This window comes from Physcomitrium patens, chromosome 23 (assembly GCF_059467195.1).
Source record: "Physcomitrium patens ecotype Gransden chromosome 23, ASM5946719v1, whole genome shotgun sequence".
Taxonomy (NCBI): Eukaryota; Viridiplantae; Streptophyta; class Bryopsida; order Funariales; family Funariaceae; genus Physcomitrium; species Physcomitrium patens.
In genome coordinates this window covers 7,974,912-7,995,932 of record NC_143432.1, presented here as the reverse complement: position 1 = coordinate 7,995,932, position 21,021 = coordinate 7,974,912, and the positions used below count along the sequence as shown (strand labels likewise).

Here is a 21,021-nt window from a genome sequence, read left to right as displayed (position 1 = left end):
ACTGTGTGTATCTATCTATCTATCTATCTATCTATCTATGTGTGTATATATATATATATATATATATAGATATGGTTGTTGCAAGTATCATTATTTTTTAAAATGTAGTAATGTTCAAAGGTATTCTTTACAAAGAACATAACAATGAAGTCAATCTGAAAATACAATATTTGACACTGTTCTTACTTTAAAACAGAAAAATATATAAATTGATGGTTTTAAGTCATCCATGTTTATCTAGTGGCTATGGCTGGGGGTTCTACATAACATCACTCATGCAGGTAAATCTATTTCATGACTTTAATAGAGTACATTCACATTCATATATATATATATATATATATTACATCTGTTCATTAATGAAGAATGATCATTTTCAAAAGTGTTTTTGTAAATTAGTTACAATATTAAAACACACACTAAACTATCATAGTGGTATGTAAAACATCACAATTAAATTATATATATACATTACTAAGCTACATTGTCCACTTGATCAAATTCAAATAAATCACCTCCAACAAAGTACAACCTCATTAATATTGTCATACTGACAAATGCTAAATCAAACTCCTTTCTATAATATGAAACAAATCTGAATAGATCCCACCAGAAAATCTACAATTAACAATCAAAAGCCAAATCCGAGTTGGGTTCAAATTACAGAATTAGGACATAGTGCAAGCATTTGCAAATGGCATCAGAGATTCCAATTAAACATAGACCATAAGTGCAATTTCCCTTGACCCCATAAGAGCCCTCCTCCAACCAGCCTCACTAAACCACTCCACTAAGGCGCACAAGATTGAATCCTGTGGTAAGAGAGAAAGCGAAAGCAGGATCAGAAGTGTGCATTTCTCCACATGGACACACAAGGATGTGCTCAGAATGGGAAAAAGAAGGCGGAGAGGGAGAGAGGGAGTTAGTTCATGGAATAGAAATGAGGGCAGGGGTTTATGAAGTGGGTTCAAGGAAGGAAGGGAGAGAGAGAGAGAGAGCAAGGCAAAGCCAAATCCCAGCACCCGTATTCATATACTTCATCTTCTTCATTCTTCCTCTACACTTTAGCAGCATCATCATCATCCAGGATTCACAAGGGTCCACGCCTTGGCCACAGATGATCTTCACATTCCCAGAGGATGATGAATGTTGTGGTTTGTCACATATTGCAACACACTGTACAGTTGCAGCAGCAGCAGCAGCTGGAGTGAGAGAGAGAGAGATAGAGATAGAGTAGGAACAAGAGCAAGAAGATGAGCTGCTGCTGCTGCAGCAGCATGTCATGGTCCTGGTGGTGATGGTGGTGCTGCAGTGGGTTAGTTGGGGGTGGTAAAATGTTATGAAATATAGAGCAGAGCAGACTAGACCAGATGAGACCAGGGAAAGGGGGAAGGGAAGGGGAAGGGAAAAAGAGTGTGTGTCTGATGCTGCGGTGACCAGGGGGAGGTCGGCGGTGCGCTAGAGCAGCAGACCAGCTGCATCTTCCCTTCCCTTCCCCTTCCACCCCCTTTTTCTCTTTATTTTATTCTAGATGCTTGCTGCTCCTCCTTGTGGTGCGTGCCACCTGCCTGGCCACTCGCCCACCCTCCTCCTGCTGCTACTGCAACGCCGTTTTCGAGACCATGGCACTGCCCGTGTAGCACCCCCCATGGTAGCACAGCCATTCGAGAGAGGGAAGGAGGGAGAGAGTGAGTGAGTGAGTGAGTGAGTCCGTCAATGCTAGATGATGGTGCTCACTTAACCCACCCCACCCAACTACTCTGGATCACTTAATTCCAGGGGTCGATTGCGCGAGTGTGCAGGAAAGACCAGCAACTACCTCGCACAGACAAGCCCAGGCTTCTCGCTATGTTGGTTGATTGGCTGGTCATCTCAATGAACCAGAATCAGTGAAGGATTGCGTATCGTCTCCCATTGCAGTGGCCCTGTTGGCCAATTTAGCTGTCGGTAATGCGGGTGTTGATACTCTGCTAGCTAGCCCGCAGTTGCTGATGCTGTGAAAGAGCCCGTGGTGTGCTTGAATCCACGGTGTGGGGAGATCAGGAGTGAGCTGCAGCGACCCTTCATCGTTGTGTTGTTTTATTTTGTGTTCATTCCGAATTGAGAGTAGGCGGTTTGATTGTGGAACTCTCGTAGCTTCCAGTTCCACCCGCCTCCGGGACTACGGTCGTTGTAGCTATCAGCTACAACTGTTCAAGATGCGGATGCATCCACAACGTGGATTGAAGGCCGTCAGGGTGCACCCATTTCTCACTGTTAGAATTCTTAAGGCTGTACTTACATTCCCTGTCTGTGAACAAATGCGGGAACTGCTATAGGCTTAGCTTAGTGAGGCTAACTGTAAGATGCTCTCTTGAGGATTACTGCGCAGCTAACCAGTTTAGTTTAATCTCGTCAATCTCTACAACGACGCTTCTTCATAGTCACTTTGACATTCCCTTCAGCTAGGCAGGACACTGACTGCGTCACCGGCCTGCGAATTCACTTGAGCAGTGACTGGACCAAGGTCGAAATTTGTCGAAAACGGTGCCAGTGGGAGATGTGAGAGATCAAGTTGGACAGGCAACGGAGGAAGGCTTGAGTAGTACAACATGACCCCAGCCATGGTAGATTTCTGGATGGGGAGCTTAGCCATTTTGATTCTACTTCCTACTTCAGCGTTTGCTCGAGTTGGCCCTGCTGGTAATCCATTCAATTTTTGGAAGCATTGAGAAACCGAAATTTTTTGAATGCTGCTGTTTTTACCCAATGCGTTACCCCACCACAATGAAGAGGACTGAAAATTCTAGTGTACCGTGGAATCATGATGGCGTGAGTACTCAATTATTTTCTTCCGCGAGTTACTGGAATGCTAGACCTTTCTCTGAGAGATTGACAGTTCGTTTCGTCATTTTTATTATTATTATTTTTTCGGCAGGGGAGCTGCGTCGACATCATTGAATGAAGTTCATGTGAAAGTCCTGTAGTGAAGTTAGGCATGCCGGTCTGAAGTAGCAAAGAAGCGGGTGAAATAGTGGATTGTATCTAATTGGAGAACCTGACTAGTGTCCCCAGAATGTAACTGATTAATTGAATGCAAACTGAGACAGGAGTGACTGATCCTCCGGTAGAAACAATCTCATATCTGGAGCGGACATTGGCATCTCCCTCCGCTGACGTTGAGAAGACATCTCGAGGCATCGAAGTTCCGGTGAGTCCATCATTTTGTAATCCCATCTAGAGCACCTTGTAAGTTCCGGTGAGTCCATCATTTTGTAATCCCATCTAGAGCACCTTGTAAGTCCCGGTGAGTCCATCATTACCGACGTCCATTGTGGGTTTCTCCAGAGTCTAGATCGAAGAGGAGCACCTCGACAGGAAGAGGACACGATTTTTGGTCATTTCCAGATTAAAGAGTTTGGTGGTGGAATCAGCAGGAGGAGAGGGCTGGTGGGCTCATCTCCACCAACTTGCCGATTCCAGTGCGGAACGTGCACGCCCTGCAAGCCAGTGCACGTAGCCATTGGCAGTCCGCACAGCATGATATCACAGACTGAGTACTACCCGGAGGTATGGCGATGTCAGTGCGGCGACCGATACTACATCCCATAACCATGTATAAATATATATATATATATATATATATATCACATCCTCTACTAGTTATCCTCAGACTGAAGGCTCTTCGTCTAGAGTTCATTATCCATTACAACAAATGTAAGCTTTGCGAGGTTACGCAATGTGTTTATAACCCAATTAACAGGTAATTTCTTCTTCAGATCGTTAAAATTGGAGTAAATTAGAGCTGATTTCACACGGTTGGAAACTCAAAATGGGTGGTAGTGAGGATTTGGCGACCAGGAAACTTCACGGTGGAGATAGAAGCTTCCTTTCAGCGTTGAGTGGTGAAAATAGTGCAGTAAGTAGCAAAAAAACAAAAACAAAACAATATCCAATGCAGGTGCTTGTTAGTGAAGCGGCATTAAGCTGCCCTTTTTTTGCCCGGGACAAAGAGTCCCACATTTCATGTCAAACTTGGTCTGAATAAATCAGCTACCATGACTTCTGTTAACTTGAAAGTAACAACTGTCGAAGTGGTACCATAAAAGATATGTACGACTACTATTTTAAAATTTAAAAAAAAAAGAAAAAAGAAAAAAGTAAAGTCTAGATTACCCCTTTGTTTGTCCGATTACCATGACAGATTGACTAGAATCACCAGCAGGGGAGTTGTACATGCAGACCTGCATGAAATGGGTGTGTGTATTGTGAACGGCAGAGTTGGGCATGAGCAAGTTATGGAGAGTGGAGAAAAGGTTTTACTTAGACAATTCATTACAGCAACGACACATAATCCCAACACCCCAGTCCAATCACAACAGCACCTTAATTTAAACATATATGTGAATAGTGACTTACAGAATGTAGGCCCCATGTGTATCAGAACAGATGACCAGAATTGGATTCTCTAAAACTTCCCTTTCACAAGTGAATAGCGACCCATCTAAAACACCCAAATGTCAATTAGATCCAATGGCATTAGAGCCTAAAAAATAAAATAAAATAGTTATCATTTAAACAAGCCCTAAATTGCACATTCACACAAGTCTGCAGAGCTGTAGACAGTGAAGAGCTAGAAATGAAACTGCAACTTTGTGTGAACTGAAACTGTATGTTTGTTTCTGTGACTAGAGATGGGTCCTGCACTTTTCTGACTGTGGACCTTCATCAGACTCATTTATTTGAGCTGCAGCATTGAAGCGTCCTGTGGTACTACTCTTCGCCATGGCGGCGGAGGAAGCAAAACAAGTGGCGCTTCTTCTCCACTCAGTCTGACTGTATGAAAACAGGCAAAAAGAACAGTGGGTGAATCCTCCACATCAATGAGGGTATATGAGCTTGCACAGTTGGACAGTCTCTGACTGCCTTGGAAGTCTGATATGTACAAAACACACACACTCACCAGACCATGCAACAAAGTTACATGTACTGAGCAATTACACAAGCAAAACAAACAAACAAAGCACATATATCCATTCTTCAGATTGTGTTTATTTATTTATTAATTTGGTTACCTTGAGCTCTGATTTATTTATTGAAGAGGACCACCCATGAAGTTCTGCCATGGTTGAGGTAACCAAGGCCAATAAAATGTTATCCTCATGGAAACTCTTCAGAAATGCTTGGGTCCACTCCTCTGCTCAGCATATGAATCTGAGGAAAGATAATGCTCTGCACCCCCAGCAGCTCTCCTCTGAGTAATGCTCATACAACAATGATACTAATAATAATAGAAATAGAAATAAATGCATTATCCTTTCTTCCTTCCTTCCAGAAAATTAAGTTGTAGGAATCTGAAATAAGTCTTCTTCTTTGTGTCTGAAATAGTGTGAAAATGGTGCACAAAGGAAGGGTAGTGAGAGTAGAGAGAGCTGAAGAGATGGATGCATTGTTTTTGAGAGGGTTAATCTGAGCAGCACCAGAGCATGGCAATGACATACATGGGCTGCTGCAGCATATGTTTGGATAAACCCTCATAAGATTTTGCAACCATGTTGCTCTTCATCACTCTTTTGTTGCTCTATTCACAGATCTACAGAAAACTTGGGAGAAGAATAAGATGAAGTACCTCGTAGAGGTTTGCTTATTGTCTGCTTAAAAGCCAGCTTTGAAGGTTTACCATTTAATTTACTAAACTTAAAAATAAAAAAAAATAAAAAAGAAAGAAGAAGAAGAAGAAGAAGAAGAAGGGTTGTGCACAAAAATTGTCAAGAATTTGAACTCTTGAAGATATGATGTTATCTTTTTATATTTAATTTGTAGTTTTTTTGACAAAACTAGTAGAATATCAAATAACCACACAAGAAAGGAGAAGAAGAAAAATAAAAATAAAGTTATGACACACTTATGATATGTTTATGATATATTTCAACATGTTTATATTTAAATTACCAAAAAATCCTCAAATTTAAATATCATCATGAATGCAACCAAGATAAAATTTATGAAATAAAACTTGTGTCACAATCTTAAACTTTTTTTTACCAAAAATAATCTTATAAATAATGCATAATAGATCTTGTATTTATAGCTCCTCTATTTTCCTTCAATACTTCTTAATCAAGCAAAACTGATGTTAAAATCATCTACTTAATAATTTTCAATTCTTACTTATAATAAATTGGTTATATTTATTTTAAAATTATATGTTTTATTCTAAGTATGTAATTATCTAATTCTTTCAGTAATTTAATATTTTTTCATAATTAATTAATTAGCTAAAAGTATCAAAACTACTTTTTTATAAATATAATTACAATACTATATCCATAATTAAATTATATGTTTTTACAAAAAAGGTAAGATTTTTTTTCAATCTAATCTATATTTATCTTTAAATTTTAGTTTTTTTAATTTAATGAGAAATAATATTTAAAATATTTATATATGTTATATAGCATGTAATCAATAAAGATTATTAAATATAACACCTTTGTTACCTATGTCATAGCTCAATTTAAAAACTTAAGTACAGAAAAGGCAAGAATTTTTTTATTTTTTAAGAAAACTCATTTAATTTTTATATACAAATTTTCTTTATAATTTTTCCAACTTATTGCCTTTTATACTTGCAAAGATAATAGGGATAGGTTTTAATTATGGAGATTGGCAATCATGGAGATTTTTAGTTTATTAAGTATGCTTATAATGTAACACCATCATATAGTGATATTGATATATATATATATATATATATATATTCATCACATATTTTTGTGTAATTGTAATTATTTGTACAGATTTCAAACATTGTTTTGAGATTCCACTTGTTCATTTGGTACAGTATTAAACTTCAAAAATAATTTCACATTAATTAAGACTCAAAATTTCTGAATTTGTTTAAAATTTAATTTTAAATATTTCTAAAACTTCTATTTAAATTAATTTTAAAAATAAATTTCGTATATATAAATATATGTATAAAAATATATATACTTATTGCTAAAGTATACAATTAATTTAATTAATTATCGAATTTATATTTTAAGATTTTTTTATTTATAAAATAAATAATTTGATAAGTGCAATAAGTATAATTAATAAATTTAGGTCAAGTAGGCCTATAAACTTTGTATAGTTAAATAAATTTTTGTTTTTAAAAAAACAAACACATCAATTAGTTGGTGACTTTTGGGAGGAAGAATAGAGCATGTTAACTCATTAATGTAATATACTTGACAAAGTTACAACTCTACCATTTACCACCACCCTTTGCCAACTACTTTTAAAAATTATGTTTTTGGAATACTTTAATATTTAAAAAAAGACTATTATTTTATAAATATAATTATACATACATACATACATACATAATAAGATATTATAAACTATAAATTTCACTACAAGATTTTATTTGAGTATTTGATTTTTTTTAAATGAATATAATTGTAGAAATAAATGTAAGGCATTGCTAATGACACCACAACTTGCTATCCATTTGACATGTTTTTTTAGTTTTTTTTTTTCATTCGAATCAAAATAATTTTTCAATAAAATACTTTGAAAGATAGTGAAGAAAGAAAATTTGATTGGGTTAAAAAGCATTGAACAAAGGTAACATGTAGTGGATAAAGGGTTGTATTGGCAATAATAAAAATTGTGGTGGCATTGAAAATACCCTATATATAATACCAAAACATTATAAATAAATAATAGATTAAATTTACCCATGAACTAATTAGTTTTTTTATTGGGTTTTTATTCACCTCCATTTTTGTAATAAAAACACATCCTCATGGCTCAAGTTTGTGATAACGTCCGTTAGAACGGAGTGAGAGCCAACGAATGAAGTGCGACCACGCGGGGGCGGTGTGAAACGGACCCACTGTGACACGTACGCACTCCGGGTCGCACACATGACGTGGCCCCCCACTCACACTTTCATCGAAACGGGGAGCCACAGATGGATGAATAATTCAGCGAGGCATTGGGGACTCCGCCCCCATCCTTTTGAAACCCCTTCCGTTGTCTTCACACCTTGGCGCGAGCTGTGTGGCCTGGTTCCGGATCCCCCGTCCTCAAGAGGAATGTCTCGCTGACACCTGCCGTTGTCTCCGCAATCCTGAGTCACTTCTGCGTTTTCGCTTCGCTTTCGATTTCTCCGCAAAGATTGTGTGTGTGTGTGTGTGTGTGTATTTCGAGATCACCCATTTCGCAAGGTCCGCAGCGCTGTTATCAGCTGTTTTGAACGCGGGAGCACTCTGTACAGCTCTAGCTATGGAACCCCTGCGGTGCGCCACTGGGTCATCGTCCTCGTCGTTGTCGTCGGTAGTTTCCGCGTCGAAGGCATCGTTCTGTGGGGGAAATGTGGGTGGGCGGAATCTCGTGGCGTTGCGGAGCGTTGGCACCAATGCGTGTTTCCCGAGGCGGAGCTTGTCGGTGGTCAGAGCCGTGGATGGGAATTCGACCACGACCACGAGGACCCCCTCAGCGGCAGAAGAGGTCCCCACTTCCACCCCTGCATCATCCAAGGAGGTGGAAGTAGAAGTTCCAATCGAGAAGAGGTACCCTGCATTCCCCGCCGTGTTGGACATCAATCAGATCATGGACATCTTGCCGCATAGGTTCCCGTTCCTGTTGGTGGACCGGGTGATTGAGTACAATCCTGGGCAGTCGGCTGTTGCCATTAAGAATGTGACTATCAATGACAATTTCTTCCCGGGCCACTTCCCCCAGCGGCCCATCATGCCCGGTGTGCTTATGGTTGAGGTAAGACGCCTTTGCAAATGTTTGCTGATTTTCATGTGGGTGTGAAACGCAATGCCAATGGGTTATGTCAATGTGTGGCAACGTTGGCGCTTCTATTGCCTTCTCGACTATGTTGTGTTGTTGAACCATGTGCAGGGCTGCTGATATCCTGGTTGTGTTAGGATCGCAGCCAATGGTGCCGAGACCATTTGCTAATGAAATCATTATGCTTGTGAGTATAGGCTATGGCGCAAGTAGGAGGTATCGTGATGTTGCAACCTGATGTGGGGGGCTCAAAGGAGACTTTCTTCTTCGCTGGAGTGGACAAAGTGCGCTTCCGGAAGCCAGTCATTGCGGGTGACACCCTACTGATGAAGATGAAGCTTACCAAACTGAACAAGAGGTTCGGTGTCGCAAAGATGGAGGGCCAAGCCTTTGTAGGTGGCGAATTGGTGTGTGAAGGAGAGTTTATGATGGCGCTGGGTAAAGCTGAGTAGACCACTTAACAGCCGAATTAGAATCTTTACATCCTTTCAGTTCCCATGGAATTCTTGTGTTTCGGGAGCTGATTGCGGCTGCTTCACAGTCTTCGCTAGTTTTGCTGTTGCTTGTAAAATATGTTTTCTTGCGAGTATCGAGCATCGATTATTATGCCCACGCACAATTCTTGGTTCTTATGGTAGAATGTTGACGTTTAAGCTCTTGCACCTTATCCCACAATAACTCAACATCGGACCACCTTTGCGGGTTCATAAGTTTTTATTTACATGTTTTCTTCACCTCTTTGAAGCGGCTTTAGGTTTGGAGTGCATTTTATCCTACTTGAGTAATGTGAACTCTTGAAAGTGTCACGCAGAAGATGAATGATTTTATTTTTGAACCGGGTCATGGATTTTTGTACACATTTTACACATATGAAGTTATTCATTCATGAAGCTCAATTTATAAATGACTTGGGGTTCTGCGGAGAGTGTCGCGTATGTCAATAGCATCACCCGTTATCATGCCTGAGATCATGGCGTTCCCCTTGATTGCCGAGATCCTTTTCTCTTGCCTTGCTGAACTGGACCCGATCCAGTAGCAGCTCTAACTTGACTTGGAATTTGGGGGACCGTTTTGTGCAGCACTTGGTGACAGCAATCTCTCCGATAACAATTGGTCATTCTGTGTGGGCGATGCTGCTAATATTACACTGCCTCTCACCTGGCCTGGCCTCTGGCGCAGCACTTCTTAACTTCTCAACTGAATCACGAAACCCACATTCGAGAGCAGAAGAATTTTACCAGCTCATTCATAGTCTCTGTTCGCGAGCACATACAACTCGATACATTCTTGTGGAACTTCAGACCCAACGGGGGTTGCTCCAGTTAATAAATTGTGTGGGAGAGTCTCTCTGGTTAAGTCTCATTTTCAATCACTATATTTGAGCATCAAATCTTTCTTCTAACAGATTTGCTCGTTAGCTTCGAAATTCACGCATTATTTTGTGCCGCTGTGGTTTTGTCCTATCTGCACTCCATTACCAATGCATGTCTCGAGCTTTTACAGTCTGGGTCGCTGGTGTAACTAATGTTTGTTTTCGCTTGTGTTGTGTTTAGGTTACGGAGGCTATGTTCAATGTTTTAAAACACTTTAGGAGATTCTTTTGAAGCAATACTGATCTTCATGAACAGTTTTGTGGTCACTTTAACGAGTGCTGCATGGTTTAATTAGTGATGTGGTCAATAATTTGAAAGAATTTCGAGATGCAAGTCCGGGATTTCATTTTGCTATTGCCGGAACGTTCAAAGAGATGGCGGTAGCTCTGGTGTCGGATGTCAAGGTAAAATGCAGATGCGTTAATTACAGCCTGCAATTCAGCATTTTAGTGGACCAAACAGTCGCGCAGTCGTCCGATACCTAATGTTTATAAGCCAACCTTTGTATCAGTTACCACAAGACCTTCGAAAGAGGAGGACCCGACACACATTTTTTAGCCTGCATTTAAGAATAGTTAAGGCAGGTGCTGTGAAGAGCGAAGGAAATGCAAAAATTTACTGTGATCATCATGAGGTGGTGAATCAACGAAAACAAATCCTAGTAAAGGTTTTTCGTTCAATTAGTTGGTTTTCCCTGAGAGTTATTTGCTCTTCCGCATGACAAACTGATATCACAATCCATGCAAGTTTCGAATACAAAAACCATTTCTTTCAATGCTTTGTTAAATAAGCAGAATGACAATCATTCTAGAAGGTTCGATATCCATTCATCTGACTGTGGCATGCCTTATCCAGCTGTCTGTGTGTTTGTTCAAGAACAAAGTTTTACATCTTACAGGTGTAAGTAAACATCATATTTAAAATCAAAAAATTTCCATATTAGTGTGCATTTTACAAGCAATACTGTTCTTGAAAACTCAAAACTGCTCTAGATGTCCAGAGTATATTATCTAGTAAGCTCTTTATTTCTTGTCTCCTAAATTCAGCAAGCTCTTGCCATGTCGAGATTTAGGTGGTTACTAATTTTGGAGCAAAGGAATCTGCAAAAAACTATTGGGAATTTTAATGATCATTCGAACAAAGACACTCCCTACTCAAGTGCTCAGGCTTCCTCACAGCTTTGCTACACTAAACATCACACTTTCAATCGATGTGTTTAGAGGTCGCAGGGGTTTTGGAGTAAAGAGCTTATACTGATGTTGATCCTCGCATTAAAAAATGCACTCTTTAATATTCAGCTTGTACAAATTAGTCTTCAGGATACATGTAGCTTAAGCAGAATAACTGTCGAAGCTTACAGAGGTTTATCTGTGCAGAATATATGTCGATAGGATTGAGAAGAATTTACAATGACGATATCCTGGATGTCGGTAACCACGATTCAATACAATTACATCGCAATACTTAAGTACCCACCTACTAAGGGTGCACCAACAGTTAGTTGTAGTGCAGGTTGTCTACTAGTTTGTGAAGAGGGGTTGTGAAGACATGGAGCGACGTTCATTGCATTCATTGCATCCACATTGCTGCAGCCTTCAATGTCTCAATCAGAAGTTGCCGCTTTCCTTTTTGAGTCATGTTCGTCACCATGCCTTGGCAGACTCTTAACATCGAGATTCGTATCTCTAAAGGGTCTAATTACTGAAAAAATTATCCCCAACTCCTCATCGACATGATGTATTAGCAGGCGGACTTCTGTGAGATCAATGTCCATATGTGAAAGCGAAGTTACAATTCTTGCTCTCGGAGTTGATGGGTGCTACTGCGAGGGACTGCTCAGTTGAAGAAGCAGCCATTGATATGCTGGTGGTTTTCCTTCTGTATTTTTGGAACACATTGTGCCAGGGCAGACTGCAGAGTTGAACACCGTTGGTCAAGTACTTTTTTTAAAAAAGCATGAATTTCTTTAGCTCCAGGTGATTGATCCTGGCAGCCGTGTTTATTAGTTTAAGACGCTTTCTGGAGATGACGGCACAAGAACTATTCCAAAGTGGCTTTCTAGTAATGTTTATAGAGAGTAACCGTGGGGACGTCTTGTACAGGTACAAGATGCCAAAGCTGGTCACGAAGATCGAAAGGCGGGGTAATTGTGACATAAACAATGTGTTCAACATGTTGAACGTGGCGGAAGCGCTTGCCGGGACCCCGTTGTGCATAACCAAGTAATTCAACCGCGAGTTTAGTGTCCAGATAAAGAAATAAAAATAAAACACTTATCTCGAAGTATGCCCAGAGCAAGAAATGCCGAAACCTTGAAAACTAGAGTTGTAATCGCCCAAAATCAAACTCCTCACACACTGAAATGTGTTGCCTGTGGTGTTTGAGTCTCACGTGGATATGCACCACAAGCTGACCAAGTTTGGCTTTGAAGCACCCACCTGAGTGTATTTGAGTTGCAAAGCTTATCAAGAACAGAGAAAGCGAAGCCCAATGAATAAGAAAACAGAATTAACGTGTGGCTCGCGGAAAACTGAGGAGCAAGTGATAAGAATTTTCACTGATTGCAATCCAGGACTGTGTTGATCGTGGTGAAGACAAAGATGGGGTCCAGTGACAAACTGAACCAAAGGGGGTGAGGCTACATAACTTAAATGGATGATTGAGTGACTGACAGCCGATGCCAGCTAACTCATCGTTGTAATAGCGCTCCCTGCATGTATGTCGAACATGAGTGCCATGACTTGGTAATGCATTCTAGTTTTCCTAGTCTACTCACCGCAGCTGGTTGAATCCCATCTTCACGCACGCGGAGTTCAGCTCTGGAAGAGCTCTTATGCGCGTGGCTGCAGTCTCGCCGGTAGGCAGAATATAAATATCTGGCATGTGCAGAAGGAGCAAATTCAGACGAAAGCCCCACGTTAGAGAGAAGGCGTGGATCAATTACTCTCCATGATTATTGTATACAGAAAAAAACTTAATAAATAAATAAAAACTTGTACTAAGAGCATGACAGATATTCTAGTTGAGTTTGTTACACGACCCAGTCATGGACGGCGATAAAAAGATGAGGCAGAAGAGATCACGCAAGGAAATGCTCAGCGGTGTGCAGATTCCATCGGTGCATAGCCAAAACCTATAATCTACGGTATTGCCTTCTGATTACGTGGATTCAAGTGTAGCCTATGCTCATTTTCTAGCTCTCTCACACATACACACACTTCCACTCTGATCCTTTAGAAAGAAGAAGACAGAAATGTGTAATGTGGGTTGTTAGGTAAAAAAAAAACCAGAGTGTTGACCGGGTCAAACAGAGTGTGAGTGTAAGTGTGTGTGAGTGTGTGTAACGCCAGCATGACACTGCGTGTTGCACATGGAGTCCACTCTTGCACCACCACAACCATTCGCTTGACATCAGTGTCGTAGACTTGCCTTGCAGTTGATTAAGCATGAAAGATCTGGTCAAGTGTATGTGGGAGAATACACAAGCGACGTCAGAGGATGGGGGCAGGCTTTGCAGGAGCCGCAGTAAAGAGAGCTGGCCTGACACATCGGAGATCAGTAACACCACACACACTCACACATATACAACAGAAACAACAACAGCAACCACAACCACTCTTGCACTGTATTACCCTCACCATGGCTCTTTGACCCAGCCTTGCCCTACTAATCGCATATGTTTTTATTCGGTTGTTTGTTGTAACTCGTTCCTTGGAACTACAATTGTGAGAGTTGCCCAGCTCTGGCAATACAGGGAGGGAATCACTGAGATTTCAGGCTTTCATGGATATTAAAACCGACAACTGTATGATGGGATATGGCATTTGTCGGTTTGATAAATGTCTCATTCCTTTTGGTTCGGGTTTATCCACTTACAAGGACGAGCTACAAAGGATCCTAGTACCTCTACTGTAGTGAACATGGAGGTAGCTTTTGCGTTGTGAAAGATAGTGATGACCAGCATGAAAAAGTATGTTTGAGTTGGTTTTAAATTGCATTGCAGCTATTGAAGACAATGGACTGGTGGAGGAATACAATACGATACAATCAAGGACATGCTGAACCACCTCCAAGTTCACGAACAATCAAGGAAACAAACGCACCTGACGAGAGTCCGTGAACACATTGTGTGATACTGGACCGGATCCTCTTGGGTTGGAGGGTCAAACGATTCAGAAAACGTCGAAGCATGGGATGGCCCAAAAAAACCATTCAGTTCGGCAGGTTCTTCAATAGAAAAGTGTAATAAGCTCTCTACAAAGGACTTACAATATATATTATGTACAGCATCCGAACTTCCTCAATAGTAGACAGGACCACAGGCTAAATGCAGAAGAACGTCAATCTCCAGCCAAGTCGATCGTAATCTCTCAGGGGTCTTCATCCCCTGCTGTCTCTACCTCAATCTATGGCTTCTCTCAAAGAGTAAGTATAGGAAATTAACTGAGAACTCTAAGTAGTCTTAAAAACCGAAAAGAAATGGGAGTAAACATGGGAAGAAAGTACAACCAAGCTATGTGCAACTATAGATGTATACGAAAGGCGGGGCATCCTGCCGGGGCTCTGCAATTGAACGATAAACGTACAATTTCTCAACGTATTCTGGATGGTGTAACATCTCAATGTCTCTGATGACTTCCACGTTCAGATTGGGATTCTTAGACGCCAGAAACTGAACACCATCTATAGTGACTCTGCATGAGGACATCCACAAAGCGCGCATGGACTCGTACTTATCGATGCCAGACAAGAGAGCTTCATCCCCGAAGGGACAGTCTCGGACCTCCAGCTTGCGCAGAACTGGGCATCCATCCAGAACGTGCACCATTCCCATGTCAGTATCACCGGCAAAGGCTACTGACAGAGTTTCCAACTTCTTCGCATACGTGCCGATATACTCAAAGGTCTTGTCGGTCAAGAGCCCGGAAAGAGACAGGCGGCGAAGGTCTTTACACAACTTGCACACTGCTCCGAAGCCTTCGTCCAGCGGCTGCTTGGTGTCGCAGTCTGGATCGTATACAGTCACCATGGCCATCCGGAAGTGAGTCATGTTAGAGCAGTTCCTGGCGAACTGGATCATCGCAGCATTAGTCATCTGCTTGCAGAAGTAGAGGATTTTCCGCATTTCCCGGCATCCATCGGAGATCGCTACAAGCCCCTTCTCTGTAACATTGCTTTGATCGTTGAAAGGGTAGACACGAAGCTCTCTTAGCTGCCTACAGGACCGTCCTACGTAAAACAAACCCCGGTCTCCCACAGAGTCCTGTACCTGAAACAAGAAGAAAAAGACAAAAACATAAGTAACAAAAAACAAAAAGGTCACAGGAACGGGAACAGGCATGACCCGGTTTACAGTGTTTAGGACGGAACTCACAACATGATTAGGGTTAAGGCTGCCCACCCTTAACATGCGAGAACATGTCACATGTGAGACTGCTAGAAGTGACGCTGAATGACAGCAAGACTGACCCTCTTTGCATTCGTCCCATTCCCGCATTATAGGTAAAACAGAGATTAGAGCTAAATGATCCTGTTTAAAACGATCCAGTTACGAGCGAATGCCACCAATGTTCAGCAAAGCAATCAGAAGTTTGCTTGCATTGAATGTCTAGACAGCGAAGAGAAGAAACCAACCAGTAAACGCTGGATGTTGACACAGTTTGTGATAAACTTTGTAAAATCCGCTGGGGTGAGTGCAACTGTCGAGAGGTCCAGGGTGATCAACTCCTTGCAGATTGGGAAACATGTGGGTAAGCACATTGGAACTGTGTCCCAAAACCCTGAAAGAGTACGAATATTTCTAACTCTCCTAAATGAAGACTGAAGTTCGTGGAGTCTACCCCACGTCAGATTCTGGTTATAAGCCCCTGTACCCAGATCTTCAAGCTGGGGAGCTTGCAGAAGAAGCCTCTGCATCTGTTCCAAAGTGATCTCTCTATTCAACTTCAACTTCGTCAGCTTTGGACAACGAGTCACCAATGCATACAGCGAGTGAAAATCGTATTCATCCAACGGTGTATGGATATTCGCAAAATTGAGACTTTCCAGAGATGTTTGTGTCTCAGGAAACGCCGTCAGCCAACCCACACCCCGGACTTGAATTTCATTTTCCTGCAGATCCAGCTCCGTGAGATGCCTGTGACCAGAAAAATCATAGAATCGTAAGGCCTCAAGAGGCAAACCAACCTTTGTTCAAAAGCAGGAACCGGTCATTTACAATTAACCTCTTAAAGGCGGACATTTCAACTTTTCAAGGCAATAAAAATCGAAACCAGTGTAGTCTGCACGTTGTGACACATGCGCTCACTATCAAGTCATCGCCATTTTCTCCGTCTCATCTGCATCACAAGAGATGGATTCACATTGAGAAGAGTAAAGAATTACCTGCAATGTCTCGTTATCCATTCCAGACCGTCAGTCGTGAACCCATCACAGCTGGACAAGCGCAGCGAACGAAAATTGGGGAAAGCAAGGGCCACAATCCGTAAACTCTCGTCGGACACAGTCATGCGCTTCAAACGAAGACATTCCAACCCATTGTAGTGATCGGCCAAGGCCTCGATCCACGGCTGAATGAAAGCCCCCCAACTCGAAGGCACCAGACCAAAGTCGGTGAACCTCGGCCGCCCTTTCATCGCCAGGGATGTCAGCTTGGGAAACCTCCTCAGGAGGATAGTCGGCGAAGATGCATAGCAGTTCCCAATAAAAACATCCCGTCTACTCCATCCTTCAGCCCTACACCACGCTTTGCACACAAGGGACACAGAGTTTCTGTCCTTGTGACCAGTCAGAAAGACTAAAACATGCTCCAGCACCTCGTCTGGAAACAAGGAGGGCATCTCTCCCTCTAGTTCTGTAATTGAGGACTCCAGAGCTGCAAATCTTGGAACTGCGAAAGGAACAGTTTATTTTCAAATCACCCGAACACTCCGTGCTTCTTCACTTCGTCCCCCTGTGTGCATCATGACGCTATATGAAAAATAAACACTGACAACTTAAAATGACGGCGTCTAGAATATCTCCTGGTCCTCCCATTCCCCACTTGTGATGTTGTTCTCCAGGGCTGGACAAATGCATTTATCACCAATATTGCAGATAACACCTTCCTCCTAGTTTCGTGAACTAGATCGGCCAGGATCTGTTCACGGACAACCTCAATTCCAGGGCTAAGAGATATACGGATATAAAGCCATCAATTCATTTCCACACAATGAAACAGCTCTATCTTGACGATGCCACTTGCAAGAGCTCCACATCATCAGCTTGCCAACAGGCAACTCTTCTGCCTCATTCAAGTGAAGCGACCACCTGGCTTATCATCTACTCCCTCCAATGGCTACTGCAGAAAATCTGAACCCATACATAATGTAGAACACCAACCTCCGCTACAACAAGGACCCTTCAGATCACCATTCAATAGTACGGTATCGACCATGCAAAGCTCAGAAGGAGTAGCGAAGCTTTCTTTGTCAAGAACACGGCTTTCTGCAACTTCAGCTTCCAAACTCTATGTTGCACCAAGTATCAATAATCTCTTCAACGCACGCCTGTCTAGTGCCAAGGAAAAGGTGTCAAACCAATGGCAGAGAGGAACCACAAGAAGACCTCACATAACACTGACACTCACCAGGATTACAAAAACCAAGCCACGACATCAAAAGTGATTCAGCGAAGACAACCTTATAAATGTCTTTATGCAAAAAATATCCGGACACGCAACGACGGGATCAACGATTAATTGGTCAGAACACTCGAATCTTTGAAACTGCAGTTCGATTTTTGAATCTACTACACACGGGTTTGCAGTACAAAGTAATGAAATTATGCTAACTACACCGACACACTTCGTAGACGAGGATCGATCGCGCGGAGCTTACTAAACTGCTTGTAGTTCTCTGAAGTTCACTAGGTAAGGTATTAAAAGATATCACAAGTCAGAGGCAAAAAATCCTCATGAACAGCATACACTTCTAATAAGTAAAGCTTATGTTCAGAATTGCTTCACAACAACAACGACGACGACGACGAACGAACGAACGAAAAGTAAATAAAAATGAAGGGGAGATTTTAGAACATTGTACTTGTCTTCAAATACAGTACACTGTGTTCGTGTGCGTGTGAGAGAGAGCCAGAGAGAAGAAGAAGAAGAAGAAGAAGAAGGGAGGGGACGAGGGGAGTACCCGTAACAACAACCTTTTTGCCCAACATCCAGCGGCTTGAAAGATTGGAGAATCTGTTGGACATGGAATCAGCTTAGGAACTTCCTGAGCAGGCAGGAAAACTCCTACAGTAAGTCTTTTCCTTCTTTATGACCTCCACTACATGAGTCCCATTAGTAGCAGCAGATTCTCTTACTATATCTCCCTAACCTTCCTTTCTGTAGTCACCAAAGACGCCGCGGTAACCAAAGAAACTCCAAGTCATGTAAAGGATTGCACCACAAGCTTTGCCCTAATAACACTGAGTTTGGTGTATAGTGAGGTAAACTGTCTTAATTTGATCGATTGCTGCCAACCGCAGCAATAGCTGTAGCTGTACCGCAGGGGCGGATAATCAAAATGGCCTATGGACATGATTTCTAGCATAATCGTTAGACAATTCTGAAAGTGTTGCTTGAAGAGCAGATTAAACGAGGCAGAGTATCAACCCTGACATTCTTACGATTGATATTATAATTTGAAAGTAAATAAATAAATATAAATAATAATTGTAGCACACAAACGGAGATTCTCAGGGGCCCGCACACAACTCGACGTTCTCCGTTGATTCTCGACTACATACTAATATCAAAAGATGCGATGCTAGAAGCCTAGCCACCTACGCCAATTCGCATCGCTCTCAACAAAGCCTTGATGAAATTGAGTGTTTGACAATGTGCCAAGAATAAGAACGCATCCTTCACAGCATATTGCATGGAGAGACCACACCCCGAGAAAATGACACCTGCCGCATATTCTCCCACTCTACTCACATATTGCCTTGTCATCCTCGTAAAACTCACAACCAAACCCCCATCGAAAACCAGGAACAGCTAACCATCAAAAAGAGCTAAAACCCCCGCAAATCGACATTCAGAACAACCAGACGCATCATCAAGGTACTAAAACACCTCGGACTCACACACGAAGCCAAGACTCACTTCCTTCCACCTCACCATCACCCCAAGAAAACTCGACCACAGTACACACGTAACTAAGAAGCACTAGGAAAACCACTCCTGAGCTCCAGAAAAATGCCGACTCTCCCTCACTTCAACCACGAACTAGTGGCCTCACCTTCACTGCCGGCAAGGAAGCCACCACTCGCAGAATAAAACGTTGATTGATCTCTTTGTCCCTCGCGCTCTCTCTCTCTCACACACACACTCACTCTCCCTCCCTCCCTCTTCAATACCAGGGGAAGAAGAAGAAGAAGGTCTATGCACCCGTTCTAACTCTCGTCTGGATTTCCTGCCTCGCCGAAACCCCCGATTGCGTTAGCTCAAGAGCAGGAATGTTAAGGAAAACAGAATAGAGATGACGATGACCGAGGAGGAGTTGGCCAAGAGCAGCAGCACCCCCCACCCCGCACCCTTCCCTTCCTTCCTTCTTCCCCTCCCCAGGCCAGGCCGGGTTTCGTTTCGGGGTGCACAAAATGAAGGGGCCGTCGCAAAGATCCACAGTCTACACGGCCATGACCCCACGGGTCGGGCGGGGCTGGGCCCGGTCGGGAGACGATCGATGACTTCGTCGCGGGCGCAGGTAAGGGTGGCGAGGGGTGGGGGTGAGGATCGGGCAGGGTCGGGCAGGGAAGGTGAGTGGCAGGGGCAGGGATTGATTGCACACATGTAGAGGGGCAGTTGCAGCAGACTGTGTCATACCTGAACCCTTGATTGCTTCCCTTTCGTGGCCATGGCATGGATGAACGAATGAAAGAACGAATCAATGAATGAATTAATGAATGAATGGGGCATCTTCGGGGAATCATATGTGGATGAATGAATTTGGAGTGTGTGGAACAGAAAGAGATGACATGGTCTTATGTTCATAGACAGACAAAGTAAGTGTGCATTGGACCCCTATTGGAGAAGGGGGGAGAATGATGGTGGCTGTGAGAGGATGTGTGAGGGGGTGGGGTGGGGTTTGGACAAAGGGATTGTTGGATCTATTTGGCATTCTAATGATTGTAAAGTGGAAACAAAGTTGAGCATTTGATTTCTTATTGGGAAACTTGCCATGACTTGACTTATTGTTGACCTAGACAAAAAGGATGGGAATAGGTGTTAGTTCTAAAATTACTACTAACAATAACATACATCAACACGCAATTCTCTCTCTCTATATATATTTGAGTATGTTTTTTTGCAAAAGGAAACAGGAAACAATACATGGCAACATAGGCTTAGTTTTTTTTTTATCATTTAAAAATCCAATCATGTAAGGCCACGACACAATCATTCATACCCGAAGTGTGAATCTTGAATGGACTATGGAGTCGCTAGAGTTTGGACGGATGGATGATGAATCAGCGAGTCGAATTCTGAATTTTCATTCATCCGTTTATTTAGTGCTGGAAGCTTCTACTCTCTCTCAACTCACTTTGCAGGTAACGTGGACATTACAACCCAGTCCATGAGAGTGGTGATAATACTGACTATTTTCCAGCTATCACAGTAATTACCATACCACTTCTTCTTCTAATGGGATGCTCTAATTAGTGTACATGATGGGGCTTAATTAACAACTATATATATTGAAGTTGCACCCATCTTGCTAACTCAGAAGATTTGTTTTCAATAATGATAATGTACAATAAAAGGATTGCTTAGAAGGTTATATATTGTGAAAAAAATTCTTGGATGGTAAGGATTGGTAAACATTCTTTTTTAGTTTCCAAT

General features: G+C 42.0%; 3 protein-coding genes across 14 annotated transcripts; 2 read left to right on the top strand and 1 right to left on the bottom strand.

Moving 5' to 3' along the window:
* The first annotated feature begins 1,129 nt into the window (after positions 1–1,129).
* LOC112275713 (EPIDERMAL PATTERNING FACTOR-like protein 5) lies at positions 1,130–4,051 on the top strand. The gene is made up of 3 exons (XM_024506316.3): positions 1,130–2,682; positions 3,090–3,190; positions 3,328–4,051. Exons 1-3 carry the CDS (start codon positions 2,592–2,594, stop codon positions 3,589–3,591), a joined length of 456 nt encoding a protein of 151 aa, XP_024362084.1. The 5' UTR covers positions 1,130–2,591; the 3' UTR covers positions 3,592–4,051.
* On the top strand, positions 3,812–9,506 carry LOC112276234 (uncharacterized). The gene is made up of 3 exons (XM_024507363.2): positions 3,812–3,898; positions 7,960–8,748; positions 8,970–9,506. Exons 1-3 carry the CDS (start codon positions 3,812–3,814, stop codon positions 9,222–9,224), a joined length of 1,131 nt encoding a protein of 376 aa, XP_024363131.2. The 3' UTR covers positions 9,225–9,506.
* Positions 9,507–14,340: 4,834 nt separating this feature from the next.
* On the bottom strand, positions 14,341–19,768 carry LOC112275878 (protein AUXIN SIGNALING F-BOX 3). 12 transcript variants are annotated; one of them, XM_024506593.3, is made up of 6 exons: positions 19,421–19,690; positions 18,326–18,378; positions 17,526–17,692; positions 16,530–17,097; positions 15,780–16,281; positions 14,341–15,414 (listed from the first exon to the last, which is right to left on the bottom strand). In XM_024506593.3, exons 4-6 carry the CDS (start codon positions 16,982–16,984, stop codon positions 14,659–14,661), a joined length of 1,713 nt encoding a protein of 570 aa, XP_024362361.1. In that variant the 5' UTR covers positions 16,985–17,097; positions 17,526–17,692; positions 18,326–18,378; positions 19,421–19,690; the 3' UTR covers positions 14,341–14,658. The 12 variants fall into 12 exon arrangements, with proteins under 12 accessions (XP_024362361.1, XP_090102880.1, XP_090102884.1 ...); XM_090246754.1 differs by having other exon boundaries at positions 16,530–17,692; positions 18,326–18,409; positions 19,421–19,765; XM_090246758.1 differs by having other exon boundaries at positions 16,530–17,692; positions 19,421–19,747.
* Between the last annotated feature and the right edge of the window lie 1,253 nt (positions 19,769–21,021).